General features: G+C 42.7%; 1 protein-coding gene across 2 annotated transcripts in view; it reads left to right on the plus strand.

Moving 5' to 3' along the window:
* Window positions 1–20599, plus strand: part of Bbs9 (Bardet-Biedl syndrome 9) — a 434048-nt gene that overhangs the window by 38170 nt on the left and 375279 nt on the right. For both annotated transcript variants that reach the window (XM_059267526.1, XM_059267527.1), the window contains exon 5: window positions 4392–4505. In XM_059267526.1, the coding sequence (XP_059123509.1) occupies window positions 4392–4505 (114 nt within the window). The remainder of the gene's footprint in view (window positions 1–4391; window positions 4506–20599) is intronic.

Consider the following 20599-nt stretch of genomic DNA (forward strand, 5'->3'; position numbering starts at 1 on the left):
AAGACAATAACTTCCCCTCCCCCAGAATTCACCAGCAGTAGCCAGTTGTTCATCGGGGTAGTAAAGACTCATGAGTCCCTCCCTGACCCACAGCTAATTGTTGACAGGCCCAGTGCAGACAGCCATAGCCGCTGTAAGGTCATGATTATAATGGCTGTGTCACTTTCTGAAGATAGCATTTTGTAGTCCTTCTCTCTATCATCTATCTGTTCTTAAATTCTCTCTGCTCTGTCTTCCTTGATATTCCTTGAGTCTTAGAGGGAATTAAGGGCTGAGCGCTCAACAGTTAATAATTCTCAGTTCTATCAATAGCCATTCATTGTAAATTTCAATTTTCTTTACAGCTGAACAACATTTCATTGTTACATGTACCACCTTTTATTACACACTCATCTGCTGATAGACATCTAGACTGATTCCACTTCTTAGCACTGTGAATAGAGCACAAACGTGAATGATCAAGCATCCCTCCACAGTCCTGGTGCTCTGCTTAGTCAGGGTCAGACAGTGTGCAGGATCTTGAAGAAAGACACAATGTGCTACCTAGTTTTCTGTCAACTTGACACAAGCTAGAGTCATTAGGAAAGAGTAAACCCCAACTGAGACCCCCCCCCCCCAGTTGATTGGCCTGGGATTGTTTCCTGATTGATGGTTCATTCGGGAGGGCTCAGATCAGTTGAGGTGGTGCCACCCTTGGGCTAGTGGTCCTGGGAACTTTAAGAAAGCAGGCTGAGCAGACAGTGGAGAGCAAGTAACCAGAACTCCTCCGTGGCTTCTTTGTCAGTCACTGCTTCCGAGTGCCTTGAGTTCTTGACCCTCAGCAATGTAGTGTGACCTGAAAGTTGTAAGTTGAAATGAGCCATTTCCACCCTAGGCTGTTTATGGTCATGGTGTTGAATCACAGAAGTTAAAAACCCTAGGACAAAAATTGGAACCAGATCATGGGGTATTGCTGTGGCAGACCTGATCATGTTTTGGGGAGGAATTGCTGTGGTGGTTTGAATAAGAATGGCTGCCATAGGCTCATGTATTTGAAAGCTTGGTCATCAGGGAGTGGTGCTGTTTGAGAAGGATTAGGAGGTGTGGCCTTGTTGGAGTAGGCGTGGCCTTGTTGGAGTAGGCGTGGCCTTGTTGGAGTAGGCGTGGCCTTCTTGGGAGAAGTGTGTCACTGCGGATGGGCTTTGAGGTTTGAAAAGCCCACACTAGGTCGTTTCTCTCTGTCTCTGCCTGTGGATCAGGTTGTAGCTCCCAACCGCTTCAGCACCATGCTTGCCATACTCCCATGGTGACAATGGACTAAAACTCTGAAACTGTTAGCAAGCCCCCAATTAAAGGTTTTCTTCTATAAGAGTTGCCTTGGCCATGATGTCTTTCCACAGCAGTAGAACAGTGACTTAAGACAATTGTGGAAGGACTTTGGAGCTTTGTGATAGAAAAGTTGTTGTGTTCTCAGAGCTCAGTGGTTTGTTCTGTGGGAGCTTGGAAGACATGAGTGTTATGAGTGATGCAGACCGTGGAGACCTGGCTTGTGAAGTCTCAGAGGGAAGTTTGAGAGCCCCTTTAAAGACTGTGTGGGGGCCATTGGCATTTGAACTTAAGAACTACTAAAGTGAAATCTCTGCTTTACTGGGACAGTTGAAACTGGTCAGCTGGGGATGAAGAATCAGCTGTGACTGAGAAGAGACCTGCATCACGGCAGTGAAATTTCCTGGGGAAGTGTTTCTTCAGGCTCAGCACACAGAAGCTGTGGCCTAGAGGGGCCAAGGCTGTACCTTGTGCTGACAGCTGAACTTGGTAATGTCTAAGAGTCTTCCAGGTAGTGCTGCGTGTGGAGGCATTAAGGGGTCATGGAGAACACTGAGGGGTCAGGGAGAGCAGTGAGGCTTGATACTGTGTTGCGTGGCTGAAGTCTCTGAAGAGAAGCTGGGAAAGGCCATTAGTGAATGTCAAAGCCCCAGGATTGAGGGGGTCAAGGAGAGGAGTTAAGACTTGGCACATATGGAGTCAGAGTCTGAACAGTCCCCTGGAAAGGTTATAGGTAAAGGTTATTGGTTAAAGGTTAAAAAGGGTATGGGTGAAGGTGCAGCCCAGCTGCAGAGACTCCAGCATTTTGGAGATGCCGCTCCCATGGGACAACCACCAAAGAAAGCAGCCGCCATGAAACGGAACCTGCCTCAGCTTATACGCAGTGTGTGCCGTGGATGGCAGAGTCAGAGTGTGCCGTGGGAAGCCTTTCGGAGCCACGAAGATCTTAAGTCTAGAAGTCTGACCATGCTGGACTTTGGTTTTGATTTGATTATGACTGTGCTTTGGTCCTTCCCTCTTGGAGTAAGAAAGTATATAACTTATTTTGATTTTTATGGGAGCCAACAGTTAGGAGACCTTGGATATTTTAGAAAAATTTTAAATTTTAAAGAAACATTGGTTTGGAAAGACTTTGGGATTTTATAGAGGCCTTGGATATTTTAGAGAGGCTTGTATTTTGAAAGAGGCTTTGGATAATTTACAGAGACTGAACTTTTATGGGACTTTTAAAGTTATTTATGTTTTATATTTTGGTATTAATATTAACAGGCCATCTTGGGACAATTGAGAAAGAAAAGGTTCTAGTTGAATAGTGATGTATCTGTGTGTCAAGTTGACAAGGGGTCAATTGTGCTGGCTAGTTTTATGTTAGCTTGACATAGCTAGAGCCATTTTAGAAACAGGGAATCTCAACTGAGAAAATGACTCAATAGATTGGCCTGTGGACAAGCTTGGGACACACTTTCTTGATTGGTGATTGATGTGGAGGGGGGCCCAGATCACTGTGGGCCATGCCACTCATGGGCTTTTGGTCCTGGGTACTTTAAGAAAGCAGGTTGAACAAACAATAGTGAGTAAGCCAGTAATCAGTATTCCTCCATGGCCTCTCCATCAGTTACTGCCTGCAGGTTTCTGCTCTGAGTTTCTGCCCTGACTTCCTCAGCAATGGAGCTGTAAGCTGAAAAAAACCATTTCCTTCCCAGGTTGTTTATGGTCATGGTGTTTAATCACAGCAATAAAAACCTTAACTAGGACAGGAGCTTCTTCAGAGAACTCCAGGTCACACCACTGTGTCTCGCTGGCAGCTGCATTGTCTTGATGCCACTTTCTATTGAGAAATTGCCACCGATGGTATCCATGGACCTTCCGTGGGGGAAGACCAGGTTCCCCGAAAGTTCTTAAAACAGTAGATAGCCAGGAAGTGGGTTATAGTATCTGACCTAATGCCCTGGTTTCAATACTGTGATTTATTTTTTGAGGGGGGAGAATTCTTCAGTTTATTTATTTATTTGAATAATTAAGGTATTTCTAGTCTAAAATGTAGAAGAATATATTTTCTTACAGTTTCAGGGTTTGTTGGCAAGTTTTTCTGAACACAGAAGCCAACTCCCTAAAAACCAACCACAAAGCAGGTGCTCGCTTGTAACTGTATGCACTTAGAATGTCCTTTTCTTTGCGAGAGAGGTCTCCTCCAGCAGCTGAGGCTGACGTGATTTGTGACCCTCCTTCCTGTTCCATCTTCCTCAGTGCTGGGGTGATAGGTGTCTCTAGCCACGGCAAGATTTAGATGGTTTTAATGATCAAATGGGCGATTTTTGTTGCTTTAAACTACTTTAGCATCGTCTTTAGTATTTGCGTTTTGAGAGCTACTTCTTTATGGAAGAGTTGCTTTTTAAGTCCCTTTTCTTCCCAACACCACCTTCAGTCCTCACACACCTCCATGATCTCAACTCTGTAGCTTGCAGTTCCGTCTGTGCCCTTGACAAGCACACTGTCCTGTCCACTTGTTGAAGGAAGTTTGGAAGATTTCTCTGTGAAATTGGAGTATAAGGGCTGGCAGTATAGCTCAGTGGTAGGACACTTGTCCAATTTGCACAAGGACCTGGGTCTAATCACTAGTTCAAAAAATTAGGACACAATGTGTGAAGAGGTTGGGTGTTTTGATAGTATGGACAAGAAAATGAGTTGTTTTAAAGTTGTCATTTGTTTCATCTCCTATTATATTGTTTATAACTGAAGGAATGTAACTGCATTTATTTTAGAACTGAAATTAAATGGCCTTGTTGTCATTTAAATAATTATAACCTCACTCAGGCATGTCTAATAGAAATATGTACCAAAATGCTCCCCATGGTATTATTTCTCTAATGGTGTAATTTAGCTGAGATTTAAGTTTTTTTTTTTTTTTTTTTCTTCAAACTGTGCTGGCTTTCTCTGTGACCAGTGTGTTAGTTGTTCTTACCTTTTACTACTTTGTCATTTTTAATTTCACTAAAATTTAATTAAAGCTGATACAGAGGTTGAGAAGATATTAATATAAAACAGTAAACAGATTTAAAGTACTCCTTTTATTTTTTTCTCCATAGGCACATTGGGTAATGTAGAACATGGGAATCAATATCAGATAAAATTAATGTATGAGCACCATCTTCAGAGGACAGCCTGCAATATGACTTATGGACCCTTTGGTGGTGTAAAAGGTAATTTGCTTTGAATCATGCATATGGTATTTCAAGTGGTAGATGTATACCCTTTTGTCATATTATGATGGAATATTATGTGGTTTGCATCTTAAGGAATTAATTAAGTACTTTAGTGAAAGTTTTATATTCAGATACTTAAAATAATTAGAACGTATACTTTTAATAATGGATATGTTTGATAGTCACACAACTTGTATTATTATATGGTTTTTGGTGTTTTTTTTTTCTAAAAATCTGTGGTGATTTGAATGAAAATGGTACTCATAGACTCATATGTTTGAGAGCTTGGTCCATAGCTGGTGGAATTGTTTGGGAAGGATTGTTGGAGGAGGTGTGTCATTTGTGGATCAGCTTTGAGATTTCAAAAGCCTTTTGCTTGTATGTTCGTATGTACATATGTATGTATGTATGTATGTATGTATTTTTGAGGACTGTTCTCACACTGTAGTCCAGGCTGACCTGGATCTCACTGTGTGGGCTGGACTTGCTGTGAACCCATAGTGATCCTCTTATGCACAAAGTCCATGTGCTGGGATCACAAGTGTGTTCCTCATGGCAGTCTTCCTCTGTGTGCCTTCTAATTTCTAGATTACGTATGATACCAAACAGCATATGAATGCCATGCAAATAGTGATATTGTGCTGATAATTACCATAGAAAGAGTATGTACATGTTCAGGGCAGAAGCAGTTCTTTCCTGGATGTTTTAATTGTGTCTACTAAAAGGGAAGGCTGGCTCGTCTGGCTTAGGTAGGCTGGTTCCTCCCCCTTTGTATACTTCTTTTGCTAAGCATTAAAATGCTTCCTGCAACATGTTCATCCAGACCCAGGACTTCAGATTCACCAGGGTGCTGAACAAGAAGGTTCTGATTTGTAACTAATGTTCTTTTACTGCATCGTAACCTGATTGAAGAGGAGCTAGTGGTGCTGGGTTGTGGTGGCAATGTGTAATTTTTGTGGTTGTGTTTACATTATGTGCATGTATCACCTGTAGAATATGTGATTAGGAATTTTAGCTTTGAGGGTTTTTTTATTTTTTTTAGTGTGTGTGTGTGTGTGTGTGTGTGTGTGTGTGTGTGTATGTTTTTGTTATGTGTGTTTATATGCACCACATGCAGGTAGGTGCTTAAGGATGCCAGAGGGTGGCAGATTCCCTAGAACTGGATGGTTGTGAGCTGCCATATGGGGCTGGTAACTGAACTTGGGTCCTTTGTAAGAGCAACAAGTGTGGCTGGAGAGCTGGCTCATTGGTTTGGTTCCCAGCATCCACATGGTGGCTCATAATAATCACTGCAGTTCCAGGGAATCTGAAGCCTTTTCTGGCCTCTGCTAGCACCAGGCATAAAAGGGTGCACATACATGCAGGCAAAACACTTACACACATGAAATCAATCTGTAAATGAATCTAACACTAAAGCAACAAATGTTCTTTACCACTGAGCTATCTCTCCAGCCCCCAATCTTGAATATTTTTGTTCATGATGTGCATGTAAAGTTTCGCATAATGAAAGTAGTAAGAAACCAAACACTTAACAGGCTATAGAATCACTTACCTGAGCAGCGGGAATGTTGGGGCTACTCGATGAGGATGCGCTAAATGAAAAGAGGAGAGGAAGAGCTCAGATTTGTGTGAGAGGTGAGCTGTCAGTAAAATGCCTCCTCCCACCTTACATATCTTTTCAAATTGATGGCCACACTTTAAAAATGTCTGACATCTTCAGGGGACCTCATCTCCCTTGCCTACTCTTAGCATGTTGCTAAGTTCTGTGGATCTAGTTGGGTGTGGTGGCTCATGCCTTTACTCTTGGTACTTAGGAAGCTGAGGCAGAGGGATTGCTATGAATTCAAGACTAGCCTAGGTTAGATAGCTTGGGACAAGAGTGTGGCCCTGTTCAAAACAAACAAACAAACAAACAAACAAACAAACAAACAGTGAAACAAATGACTCTACATCTGGAGTCCAAACAGTTATGATCTGAGAAGAAAAGTACTTTGGCCCCTTAAAGTAGTTGTTTTTGTAGCATTGCTGTAGTACAGGTTATGTACCACGTGCTATAGAGATTGAATTGGACTTTTTATTTATCATCAGACCAAGTTAACATAACTAAAATAAACATATTCTTTGCTTCTGTGCAACACTTTTGGTGGATTTCATAATGGACTTCCAGAGTGATGTGATGGGGTTCAAGATTTTATTCTAAAATGCAGGTCCATGGGGCTGGGCTTGTGGCTCGTTGAGATTAGCATTTATGAGGCCTGGGCATTCTCCTCAGCACCAAAACAAACAAACGAGACAACAACCCCTTACCCACCCCCACCCCACACACTGATGGACACTGTTGAGGCAGATCACCTTGAAGTCCCACCCCACAGGTCACATGACTCTCATGTGAGAGGTGGGCTTCCTATGCCAAGTGGAGGGAGGGGTCTCTCTGAACTCAGGCTGTCAGGGGAGATGTTAACAGGAAGCCATGCTGAGTTCCTCCTGCTGTGACGACTGTCAGCTCAGACCCAGGTGTCCTGTCACACTTCTCTGTGACAACCCACTTCTTCATCCAACACGGGCTAAAAATTAACAGGTAAAGTTATTGTTGGGGTTTTCCTGGTTCTTCTTTGGGGGCCTGCCACCCAGCTCCCAAATAAATCACACATGGAGGCTTATTCTTACTTATGAATGTCCGGCCTTAGCTTGGCTTAATTTCTTGCCAGCTTTCTCTAACTTAAATTATCACGACTACCTTTTTCCTCTGGGCTTTTCCTGTTCTCTTACTTCTGTAAATCTTAGTCTTACTCCATGACTTGCTGTGTAGCTGGCTGGCTGGCTCCTGGAGTCCTCCTCCTCTCTGGCTGCTCGATCTTCAGTCTACCTCTCCCAGATTTCTCCCTCTATATATTCTCTCTCCTGCCAGCCCCACCGATCCTTTCTCCTGCCTTGCTATTGGCCAGCTCTTTATTAGACCATCAGGTGTTTCAGACAGGCACAGTAACACAGCTTCACAGAGTTAAACAAATGCAACATAAATAAAAGTAACACACCTTAAAATATTCTACTACATAAATTTATCCTTTTGGTCTTCATTTGCTCATGAAGGCCCTCAGGCCATGTAAAACTGTTATTTTTTACATGCTTTTCTTCTGTGAAGCTGTCCTTGGTTGAAGGACCTCAGCTTTGAATCTAAGATGAGTGAAGAGGCATTTTCTTCCCTATGACTAAGTGTGATAAGCTGAAAACAAGGCCTCACGTGGAACTTATGTGACCCTGTCCTTCTCTTACTTCCTGAATTGTGACTCACATTTAAAAAGTGACTTTCAAAACATGTGAGAGGCCATTCTGACATACTTTACTTTTCTTTGGTTGAGAATAAAACATTTTGCAATTTGAAGCAGAGGAGATGGAGAGTCAGGAGAGTCAGGAGTTGCAGGTCAGCTTTGAGAATCAAAGGCTAGCCTGGGCTAGACAAGACCCTGTCATAAAACAAAACTCTGCCTGAGGGAATGGAGGTGGTATGCTTGCAGCCCCGCTTTCAGTCCCCAACACTGGAAAAAAGGTTTGCCAGAATGTGGGAATTATGAAGTCTGGAGGTTGTGAAATGGTTTTTTCTTGATGTATGAAATGAGCAGGTAGAATGTATAGCACACGGGAGGAGAAAATGAGTCACTCCCAAGCTGCGTTCATTTGGAAGGAATCCCTTTCCAAGCTTGACGTCTCCAGTGTGATTAACCTGCACGTCTCTCCCTTTTGTTTGTATGTTTTGCTTTTTTGGAAACAAGGTCTCCTCCTATAGACCAGGCTGGAACTGGCAAGAACTGGCTGGAACTGGCTGAGTAGTTGGGGCTGGCTCAGGATCCTCCTGGCACACTTAAGAGTTAAAAGTCAGTCATTCTTTTAACTTGAAAGTTACTTAGAATTAACCAGACAATGCAAAGAAAATTCAGGGTTTTAGAAATGGGATCGAGAGAAAATAAACCCTGGAGCTGATTTAGACTAGGTGAGACGAGACCATGCATCACAATGAGGTACCACTAGATGGCAGGCCTAGACAATTTTGTGTGCTGCTTGGGCCTGCCTCTGACCAAGAGGAGGGGTTCAGCCCCTTGTGGTGGCCCTCTAGTCCTGGCACTGCCCAGGTGGAGGCAGGAGGATGAGGAGTTGCAGGCCGTGGCATGAAGCTTGCCTCAGAAAGCAAAATAAAATAACAAAAGTCAGAAGTAAGGGCATTTTTTCCTGAAATCCCTAGCTTTGACTAAAAACGAGTATTCAAGTTACAAAGAAGTGTTTTCTTTTTTTTTTTTGTTTTCTTTTTAATTTTCCGGAGCTGAGGACCGAACCCAGGGCCTTGTGCTTGCTAGGCAAGCGCTCTACCACTGAGCTAAATCCCCAACCCCAAGAAATGTTTTCTAAAGCAAAATTATTAGGTAATATCTAATAGACTGTAATATGGGAATTCTTCCTAGCTGTACACCTGGAATTTTAATTTGCATTTGAATCATAAGACCATGATGAATTCAGGTTCTGAGTCTTATTATTCTGAAGCTGGACCTAAGAATCTGGGTTTCTGACAGTGTTTCTGATGATGCTAAATTGTGGGCACCGAGGCACACTGCATCCCCACCTCACCAGCTCTATTATAGGCACAGAAGCACACCGCATCCCCACCCCACCAGCCCTATTATAGGCACAGAGACACACTGCATCCCCACCCCACCAGCCCTTACTCCAGTTTCTCAGTGCTTTGTAGTTGGAAAATTTGCTCAAGACTTGCTTTACTGATAGAGGAGTCAGTCTAACCCAGGCTTTGGCATTAAGAAGCTTGTGGAATTACCTATGCCAACGCGCTCCCTCTCTGGGCTGTTCTATTTAGAATGACTTTCTTATCAGAAAGGACTACAGTTTGGTTTGGCCAAACCTAAGTATGTAATTTGAAAACTGTTACTGCATTTATGTGTGTCTGAAAGAGCAAAGGCCAGAATGAGAGAGAAGGGGCAGGAGGGAAGAGAAATGGACCATGGTGGACGTGTGGCAGTCAGAAGAAAACCTGAGGGGCCAGTGCTCTCCCACCACATGGGTCCTGAGGATTGAAGGCAGGCAGGCAGGCAGGGAGGGGCCCTCACCACACAATGACTTGATGACAGTTTAGCCATGAACTCCTGTCCTTCAGAACTGCAGTAAGTAAGTGGCAGTTCTTTGTGAATCACCTAGACCCAGGTACTTTGTTACAGTAGCACAGAGAGAATAAGATGTGGTTCTGTATCAGGAAAGCTCGGTTTACAAGCAAGCATCATTTACAGGAAGTAGTCCACATATACAGACCAGAAGGGAACCTGCAGGGTATAGCAAGATCAGGCAGGGTGTTGGGAAGGTCGCCCTGCGGCCACACAAGGTTCTGTGCAGGACCTGACACACCACCCCAAAGACCCCCACCATGTGCATTTCAACATGGCTTTCCCAGAATACAAACGTGTGTGTGTGTGTGTGTGTGTGTGTGTGTGTGTGTACTATGTTGTTATATGGCTTCTGTGTGCTTTCTTGCCATATTAAAGGAAATCCAAGTTTTAACTTCTAGTATAAGATTTGATAGGAAAAAATGTATACAGTAATTAAAATATTTAGTGTCACAGTTTTCAAGTAGCTTTTGGTAAATTAAAATAAGTTTCAGTGTTTTCTACTTCCTCATAAGTGCATCTACTTTCAACTGACAACAAACAGACATACAACTAACTACAAAGCTTTTCTTTAAAAAAGAATTTTTTTTTTTTTTTTTTTTTTTTTTTTTTTTTTTTTTTTTAAAGAGCTGGAGAGATGGTCCAGCCATCAAGAGCTTAGGTTGGCCTTCTCTTTCTGGGCCTATTTGCTTCAGAGCTGGTGGAGTTTTGCTCCTCTTCCACCCAATCAGATGGGCTTCTTTCCTTTCTTGACATACTGTTTGGAGTTCTGATTATTGTCCATTGCCTCTGCTTGTCACCTGTCTGTGGGCAGTCAGGAAGGATGGAAAGAGAGAGGTTGTTTGAAGTTGTGATAGCCTGACCAGAGGACCTGGCATTAGTTCTCTCTGCCACAGTTTTGTTCAGTGTTTTTTTTTTTTTGTTCCTCCCCCCTCTCTACCAGACGGGGTTTCTCTGTGTAGCCCTGGCTCTGTAGACTAGTCTGGCCTTGAACTCACAGATGTCCGCCTGCCTTTGCCTCCCAAGTGCTTGGATAAAAGGTGTGCACCACCACCGCCCTGCTTGTTCAGTGTCTTGAATCTTGTACTACTGGATAGTGTGCATTTTACACCACATGGGTGGTCGGTAAGCTGAACTCACCTACTAGGATGAGGTGGCATTCACAAAACCAGTGGCCTGCTAGCTGTATCTTGGAAGGAAGGGGACATGGTCTCAGATTTTGGAGCGTTTTGTAAGGATTTTCTCTAGCTTTCCTGGCATTATCCCCATTTATTCCTTTATCCATTTGACTGTATTCCAGAAAAAGCTGGTTCCACCAACTGCCCACTTTCCTTTTGTCCCTGTGAGTGATGCTTCCTGTGGCAGCATCCCCTCTGCAATCTTCTCGTGTACATCAGTTACTGCGGTGTTTGGTCTAGCTGCTGTATTTCTTTCTTTTTAGAGTTGATCTTCTTTCTTATTGTTTCATTTTGTAAACAATAGGAAAATGGTAACATCTTTGTTTTTCTTGTCTGACAAGGAGTGTTGTAAAAGGAGATCTTTTGGTGTGGGGCCTTTCCATTTCTCCACACCGTCTAATCCACCTCGAGATCCAACTTCCTCTAAATTTGGGGATTTCAGAAATATTTTTGTAATCTGTTGTTCACTACCTCATCACTTCTCTAGTGTGGAGTTTGGAGATATTGGCTTCACAAAGTGCAACCTGGAGCCTCACACTTACCTGTTGATGGTGAGATACACATTATTGTTGAAAGGGTTTTTTGATGCTAATCCCAATGATGAATTTGAAGAAATGGTTATACCTCATAAAATTATTTAGTTCAGTTAAGTTGGAATGATTCTGGTAGACTCTTGGAGAGGTTATCTTTTATTTCTATTGTGTGAGCTATTTGTTAGTATAGAGTAATGCCATTATCTGAATATCTTTTCCAGAGTGTGTGTTGATGTAGTCATATTGTTCCTTTCCTGTACAACTTATTCTCTCTTTCTTTGTGTATATGTTTGTAAAAGCATGAGGGTGTGTGCATGCGTGCATGGAGCCCAGACACCAGGAGTCTATGTTACATGTCTTCCTTAGTTTCCTCTGAGAAACTTCCTTTCTAAGACGAGGTCACCCACTGAACTTGGAGATCACTGATCCAGTGAGGTTGGCTGGCCAGTGAGTTCCAGGGATCCAACTCTTTACCTCCCCAGTGCTGGGATTACAGGTGCATTGTTGCACGAATCCTAAATGGTCTTACAATAAACACCTGGAGCCAGATATTGGGGTAAATGCTGAAGAATCAGAGAGACAAAGGAACAAGCCACTAGAGAAACTTCTCACCACTACGAATCCTCAGGCCGAAAGGGAGGTGAGATCCTGTCTCCATGAATCCTCAAACTGAATGCCTCTGAGTCCTCAGCCAAAAGGGCCTAATTCATGTCTCCTCCTGCCTTATATTCCTTTCACTGCTCAGCCATATCACTTCCTGTTTCAACCTTCCTAGTGCTAGGAATAAAGGTGTGTGATCCCAAGTGCTGGAATTAAAGGTGTGAGCCACCACTGCCTGGCTCTGTTTCTGTTTCAGACTAGATTAATCTTGTGTAGCCCAGTTTGGCCTTGAACTCACAGAAATCCAGATGGATCTCTGCCTCAGCCTCTTCCTCCTGAGTGCTGGGATTAAAGGTGTGTGCCACCACTGCCTGACCTCTGTGGCTAACTCTGTGGTTAGCTCTGTCCTCTGCTCTTCAGGCAAGCTTTATTTCCTAGATTACAAATGTCACCATGGTGCATACCACCGTACTTGGCTTGTCCTGGGCACTGAGGATCCAAGCCCAGGTCTCCATACTTTGTGGCAAGCCCTCTACGAACTGAGTCATCTCTCTGGCACCTATTCTGTTTCTCACAACCTCACTGCTATACAGAGTTTTTATGTTCGCTGGAGTTTGATTTTGACCAGGAAGTTTTATATTTACTAATGGTGAAGACTATCTGGAAAGATAACTGCTGTCATATCTCCTATATGTTGTGATACTGCATTAAGCTTGTCGACTATCATTTTTCAGAATGCAAAACCAGACGTGAGAGGGTGATGTTCTAGCTACATGTCATAGAGATGTGAGATTGTCAGAGTTAGACAATCCCAAAGCCACACCTTTCCTAATTTCTCACCCATTCTCTTCCTTTGCTAATTACAGAGAAGGTCAGCAGAGACTCCAAGAGAGGAAGGAGAGGGAGATTTTTTTCCACACTGGCAGAGCCCATGTCTTGTCTATTACTGTTTATATAGTGTCAAGCAGTCATTGGCACGTAGTAGGTGCTAAATAAGTACCATTAAAAGACTTAGCCAAAATAGCCATGTGGTTGGGCAAGGCTGATATGTTAGACTTCTTAGTGCTGTAACAAATACCTGAGAACAACAACTTAAAGGAAGACAGTGTTTGGCTCACAGTTTTAGAGGTTACACTCCATGCTGGCTGGCTCCATTGCTGTGCCAATGAGAGGATGAGGTGGTTGTGTAGCATGGTGAGGAGCATGTGGAAGAGCAAACAGTTCAATTCATGGAGGGCAGGAAGCAGAGAGGGACACAGGAAGGTCTGCCTCAGGTAACCAGTTTCCTATAATTAGTTCCCATCTCCTGAGCTTTCAATCATCTCTCAAGATACTGTGAGCACCTGGGGACCAACCCTTCAACACACAGTCCTGTGGGAGACATTTCATACTCGAGCGCATCAGTAGGTGTGCACATTAGGCTTTGGGGGTAGTTTTAAGAACAGATAACATTGTGCCATCAATCTAGGCACCTTTTGAAGTTCATTTTTGTTTTCAGTAGACATGTCAACTTGACACAAGCTGGAGTCATTGGTGAAGAGGGACTCTGAGTTGGAAAACTGTCCCCAGCAGGTCCTCCCTTGGCAAGGCAGTGGTGCCTTTTCTTGATTGGTGATTGGTGTGGTAGGGCCCAGCCCATTGTGGGTGATGGGTCCTGGGGTGCTATGAAAAAGCAGTAAGACAATCCAAGGGAGTAAGCCAGTAAGTAGTCTTTCCCCATGGCCTCTGGATCAGTTCCTGGCTTCCACCATCCTGCCCTATTTGAGTTCCTGCCCGTAAGCTGTAGGACGAAATAAACCCTTCCTCCTCCAGTTGCTTTTGGTCATGGTGTTTTATTACAGCAATAGAGACCCTGACTAAGACACATGTGAACGGCTACCACAGTGTACAAGTCAGGGTGGACACAGCACCCCTACTGATGAAGTGGAGGTGGCTACCAGGCCTCCTGAGTTATCTGTACTCCAAACTGTTTTCCATTATTCCAGCTGCAGCACTCACACCAGTCAAGCTTGTCAAGAGAAACAGGTTTGTGTCTCCTCCTTCTGTACATTCTTTATCCTTTCATCATTAACTTTAAGTGTGTAATATGACATTCAAACTGCTGGGTATCTGGTATAATCCTCATGGATCAAAATCGTTTTGACTTTAAACAACTATCTAAATTCTGTAATATTTAATATGAGGTACTCCACTTCTGAACACACTTTCCTGGAGACAAGATCTCATAGTGCAGGCTGATCTTACATTCTCTATTGAGGCCAAGGGTGACCTTGAACTCTCAGTCTTCCTGATGTCTTCTGTGTACTGGGATTATAGGCATACACTAGCTACCATGCAATGCTGGAGATTTGAACCTAGAACATTACGTTTTTTTCAGGACAGGTTTTCTCTGTGTAACAGTCGTGACTGTCCTGGAACTCACTCTGTAGACCAGGCTGGCCTGGAATTCACAGAGATCCACCTGCCTCTGCTTCCCAAGTGCTTGGATTAAAGGCATGCACCATCACCACAAGGCTAGTGCATTGTTTTAGGCCAGCGCTCAATCAACTAAAGTATATATTCCCAACCCCAACCTCCTTTTTTGAGATGGAGTCTCATCTACTCTCAAACTTGTGATCCTCCTGCCTCAGAAGACTGAACGCTGGAATTACAGATGTGCCCCAGCCTTGCTGTTGGTTTCCTGATACTACCTTCCCTGTATGTGGTGTGGAAGATCATTTTCTTTAATTCCTCCAGTATTCTACATTGATTTTGTTTTTAAGTCAAATGGAACCTAAGAAAGGTAGACTTCATCAAGGAACTATAATGCCACAGTGCAGACACAATGTGGCGTGGTGTGGATTAGAGAGGTCTGGCGGCACACTAGTCCTCAGCTGTGACTAAGGTAGAAAGAACATACTATACAAAGTTCCAGTATGTTTGAAGTATAATTGTCAGTAAAGGAAGTGAACATAATTTTACCAATGATATATGTGAGCATAGTGGAATATTTTTCAAATAATAAAATGACTTCTATAAACTTGTATAGGATTATATTGTCACATAAATAAAATTCGTGAAGTCATTGGAATAAAAGATCCGCCAAAGAAAATAGTGAATTGAAGGATAAGGCAAACTCAAATAACTCCACATTGTCTAAAGTGGAGGCGTTTTTTTTTCATCTGCCAAGGGCACATATTAGTGGCCACATGTGGTTCTAGAGAGGCTGCTCCCAGAGCCAGCTGGAGTCTTTGATTGCTATCCAGAGAGTGAACTGATAGGCTCTACCGGGGCGAAGGAACAGCCAGAACTCAGCTTTGTGTCTTCTGTGGGGGTGTCACTGCTAATAAAAGATTAATGCTGTTTTCCTCCTAGGGAATCCATGGATGTTTTGATAGCTCTTGCTTCACCAGGGAGCCATGTGGCCCCCTTTTCTAACACGTGGTTGAAATGTTAGAGGCTAACATTAGAGAAGACTGTTGTCAGTGGCTTCTGTTCCCGCCTAAGCATGGATGTGTAGGTGTCTGTCGTAAACATTGGAGAATTCCTCATTTGTCTTAAGCTCCTTTATGAGTCTACAGTGAGAAATCAGATCAAGGGTTAATTCTCATCCTGTGCTGGATTTTATCATGTATACAACATTTATAAAATCTGTGGTCCAAGGCCCATAAAATAATACACTTTTAAATACCATAAATAATGTAACTTTCAAATGACATTGTCTTGTGTATTGTACTGAGTAAAACGTGTAGTTCTTGAGGGCTCTAAAGACAATCCCATGGAGTCTGCAATTTAAGAGACATGATTATTTCAAGTTGTTACTTTTGAGGAAGGTGAATACAGATTTCTTTATATCTTCTTGCTTGCTATTCCTAACGACAAGGGAGGGTAAATGATGATTTGAAACTTGTTGGGCTGTTTGAAGAACACCACCACAAATCCCAACTCGTTTCTGGAGGCTGAATGTGATGATAGGAAAGTCCTTGTCAGCATTGTCATTGACAGGGACAGTTGATGTGTGGCCCTAGGTGGGTGTGGCGTATACATACATCCCAGCTGTTTGGAAGACAGAAGACCTTGGCAATTTATAGAAACCTTGTCTTTTTTTTTTTTTTCTTTAAAATGGTAGTTTCTTTCCTTCCTTCCTTCCATCCTTCCTTCCTTCCTTCCTTCCTTCCTTCCTTCCTTCCTTCCTTCCTTCCTTCCTTTCTCCCTCTCTCCCTCCCTCCTTCCCTCCCTTCCTTCCTTCTTTCTTTTCTTCCTGAGATAGGGTTTCACTCTGTATTAGTCACTGTTCCATTGCTGTGAAGAGACATCATGACCAAGGCAACTCTTAGAAGAGGAAGCATTGAATTGGGGGCTGGCTGACACTTTCAGAGGCGTAGTCCATGATCGTCATGGCGAGGAGTACGACAGCACACGTGGAGCTGGAGAAGTAGCTGAGCTACATCCTGATCCGTAAGTAGAAAGAGAAGAGACTGGGCCTGGCGTGGGCTTTTGAAACCTCAAAGCCCTCCCCCAGTGACACACCTCCCCTAACAAGGCCACAACCCTAATCCTCAAATAGTGCCATTTTCTGTTGACTAAGCATTCAAATATGTGAGCTATGGGGGGCATTCTTGTTCAAACCACCACATGCTATATATCTCAGGTTGGCCTAGAACTCAAAATGTAGGCTGACCTTGAACTCATGGTGATCCTCCTGTCTCCTCCCAAGTGACAGGATTATCAATGTGTGCCACCAAGCCAAAGTGGTAGTTTTGGTAGGATTTGATTATTTTAAATCTATACATGGTTTTTTTTAGATTTACTTATTTTATGTATGAGTACTCTATCTGCATATATATATATATATATATATATATATATATATATATATATGACTTTATGCCAGAAGAGGGCGTCAGATCCCGGTGTAGATGGTTGTGAGCCACCATGCAGTTGCTGGGAATTGAACTCAGGACCTCTGGAAGAGCAGCCAGTTCTCTTAACTGCTGAGCCACCTCTCCAGCCCCCACACATGTGTTTTATCACATTATTTTTTTGAATTGGGAAAACTATCTGATTCAGATGACATTGTGATACGTAGAGTTCCAACAAGCTGGCATATACCCCAAATCCCCAGTACTCAGGCTGACACGGAAGGATCATGGGTTTGAGGTCAGCGTGCTACATAGTGAGACTCTGCCAAGACAGAGACAGGGAAGGAAGAAAGAAAGGAGGAAAGGAAGAAGGGAAGAGGGAAGATGGCTGGAAGGAAGAGAGAAGACAGCAGGAAGGAAAAGCAAGGGGAAAGAGAGAAAAGAGAAACAAATGTTGAGTAGTGGTCTGGGGATGTGGCTCAGTGGAAGAGCCCTGGCGTGGCGCCTCTGAGCCCTGGCTCAGTTCTCATCACGTCAGGACCTAAGTGTCCTGAAGAAAGGATATGCAAATATAAAAATTAAGATTATCTTGGGACTTAGAATTATTTCTGATTTTTTGGCAACTATGAATAAGGCTACTGTAGATATCTCAGTTCTGATCCTTATTACCACAGTAAAGTATTACCCAAATATTAAGACTAAAATTCTAGTGTTAGTAGGCATTCTTTATGTGGAAGAATGATATTATACTTGTTTAGTTTTTATACTTTCAAAACACAAATACATGCTTCTTCTATTACTTCTGGCTAATTTGCAATTTCAGAAATGGTTAAGCTTGGTATATTAAATAAGTCTTGTATATTGTCTTAATATTTGAATTTTTTTTAAACCTAAGTTAAAAATGAGTTCACAGTGGAGAGGTGGCCCTGTGAGTAAAAGGCTTGCTGTGCGAGCGTCAGTGTCTGAGTTTGTATCCCCAGAACCCAGGAAAGTAAAGTACAGTGGTGTGGGTCTGTGTTCCCTGGGCTCATGAGATGGAGACAGGAGATCCTTAGAAGCCGGTGGGCCAGCAAGCCTGGCGTTCACAGTCGTGAACAGTGAAGAGAAACCCTGGCCCAAGCAAGATGGAAGGTCAGGATTGACACTGAGGCTTCCTTTGATCTCCACACTCTCCCTCCCCCACCCCATCACACACAGACACGCATGCACGCACACACACATGCACACACTAAGCTTTTAAGTCAGTATTTCCAGATTTTGGCTAAAATGAGATAGTGTTTAATATGGAAACAATAACAGAGGTATTCCTAAATCTAATTTGGAAAGTTACGTTCACGATGTTAGGGGACTGTGAACATAGTCTGTGGGTGGAAAATTAAGATTTCATATGGCTGTTTACAGCTGCTTGATCAAGTCCTAATATAGATCATTGTTCTAAAGATGACATTTGGAGAAAGTTTTGGAAGGCAGAAGAAAATCAACAGTTTCTAAAGTAGTACAAACTGGTTTTAATAATCTGTCATGTTTCATTTACTGAAAGAAATACATAAAAAGAAAAGGAAAAAAGAACAAAACAGTTAAGATGAAAAGCTACGTGGAGCAGAGAGTCTAGGGAGATGGCTAAAAAGAAACTCACTTTTTTGCTTTTTCCTCGACAATCTGTCTGAATTCGTTTCACTCTCATTATATATCTAGCCCCGAGGCACAGCGTGGAGTCTTATAACAAAGAGGGTGTTATGAGGAGGCCTCTTTTCAACAATAAAGCCTAACATATGTGTAAATCTTGCAACCTTGTAACAGGAAACTTTATAATAAGGGAGGACTGTGCTGAGCTTTTCCACAATTTTGGAAGAATGAATTTTATTAGGTGTTAGACAAAGAAATTATCAACTGAGTTTTATGCTGCAAGGCCGAGAGATTTGTTGTGACTGTTTCAGACCTTGGCAGCGGTTTTATGTGGGTCCAGGTATATTAGGAACAGGGCCTTGCACGATCAATATGTCCACTGTCGCTGGTGCTCATAAGAACATGATGTTTAACTTTTGCCTCTCCATGAAAAGTTATTCCAAATTCAGTTACTCTGTGGTTTTTCTCAGCAGTATTAGGCTGTTCCTGATTGATCAACACATAATATAGTTTGGGACTCAGTCAATGGTTCTTTTCTTTCTGAAGGATGGTGACAAATTCTTTTGAAACTTAGGAAATTGGCTCCATCATTCACCTTTGCTTCTTTCTTTGCTTTTCCCACCCAGCCCCCTGAGGACCATGTTGTCGTCTTGTCAGTGTGTAGAATAGATCATCTGTGAGAAGCCAGTGCTTATTAACTGTATTGGATTAAGTGTAAGTGGTTGGTAGGCGCTTGGGTAATGGTCTGCTCAGTTAATGAAGATGCCAAAATGAAGGCGCTCCAATGTGCCCGAGAAGTTGTTCCTGTAAATTTCCCCTGGTTTCAAGATGATCTGGCAATAGTTCTGTTTGTCTGGGTTTTAAAGGCCGATATGTCATGGCAGCGTCTTAGGATATATATAGTACTTACTGTAGGAGAGTTGGGTGTGCTGTATCTCGCAGTTGCTGAAGCAAGTTAGAAGTGTGGCAGCCAGTCCTCTCCCTGTGGCTTTTTAGTATAAGTATATTGCCTAGTCGATCTCCTCCTTTCCTACTTGAAATTTCTACATACCACACACATTCATGTATGATTTTAGTGATGGGAGGGAGTTTAAGGACACCCTCTAATACGGTTTATTCTACTGCAGGGCTGAAACTTCTAGGAGATGAGATATTAGATGGAGAAAGATATTATTAATATAATGATATCAGCAAGATACTCTGTCATAATCTTTCTCTCCTTCTCCTCTCTTTCCTTCACTTCTTCCTTTTTTTCTACCTCTCTCCACTTTTGTCTTCTCTCCACTTTTGTCCGCACGGTCTTGTTATGTAGCCCAGGCTTGTCTTGAACTCGTGACCTTCCTACTTCACCCTGATCAGATATACTTTGCCACATCTAGCATTAACTTTATTATTTTTTCCTGATGGTTGACTCCTTAACTCTAAATAATATCATGGCATAGTTTTTGATCCATCATATGTAGATTTTGTCTCTTGATATAACAAGAGATATAATGGTGTGTGTGTGTGTTTTTTTTTTTTTGTGTGTGTGTTTTGTATGTGTGAGTGTGGGGACACATGTACCATGATGTTCCTGTAGAGGTAAGAGGACAGCTTTTGGGGGTCAATTGTCTCCTACTGTGGGTTCTAGGAACTGAACTCAGATCATCAGATTTCAACCAGCACCTTTATCTGCTGAGCCATCGCAAATGCCCTCTGATACTCAATCTTGATTGATACCTTATTAGACTGATAAAGACCACTTTAGTAAAGCCCACTTCTGGGTGTGTCTGTGAGGATCTTTCCAGGGATAATTAAGTAAGTAAGGAAGTCTCACCTTGGATGTGGGTGCCACCAGTCAGTATGTTGGGTACCAGGTTGGACCCAAAGGGAAAGGAGAGAAGGCCCACTGCACAGTGCCCTCTGTTCCTGGCTTCCGTGCTGCAGTTGACCTCACACTGTAACCTCTGAAACCATGGGTACAAACTCTTCCCTTCTCTGTCTCAATGTTTTCTCAGGCACCTGTCACACTGTTAAAGTGTATACCTAGTTTGTTCTTTAAAACTTAGAATTGGCTTCTGTTATTGTCAATTTTAGAGCATTTTCATTTTCCCCAGAAACTCTATACTCAGTAACTATATTTCCCTCTAAGTTGTCTAGTCCTAGGCAAGC

Source organism: Peromyscus eremicus, chromosome 7 (genome assembly GCF_949786415.1).
Source record: "Peromyscus eremicus chromosome 7, PerEre_H2_v1, whole genome shotgun sequence".
Taxonomy (NCBI): Eukaryota; Metazoa; Chordata; class Mammalia; order Rodentia; family Cricetidae; genus Peromyscus; species Peromyscus eremicus.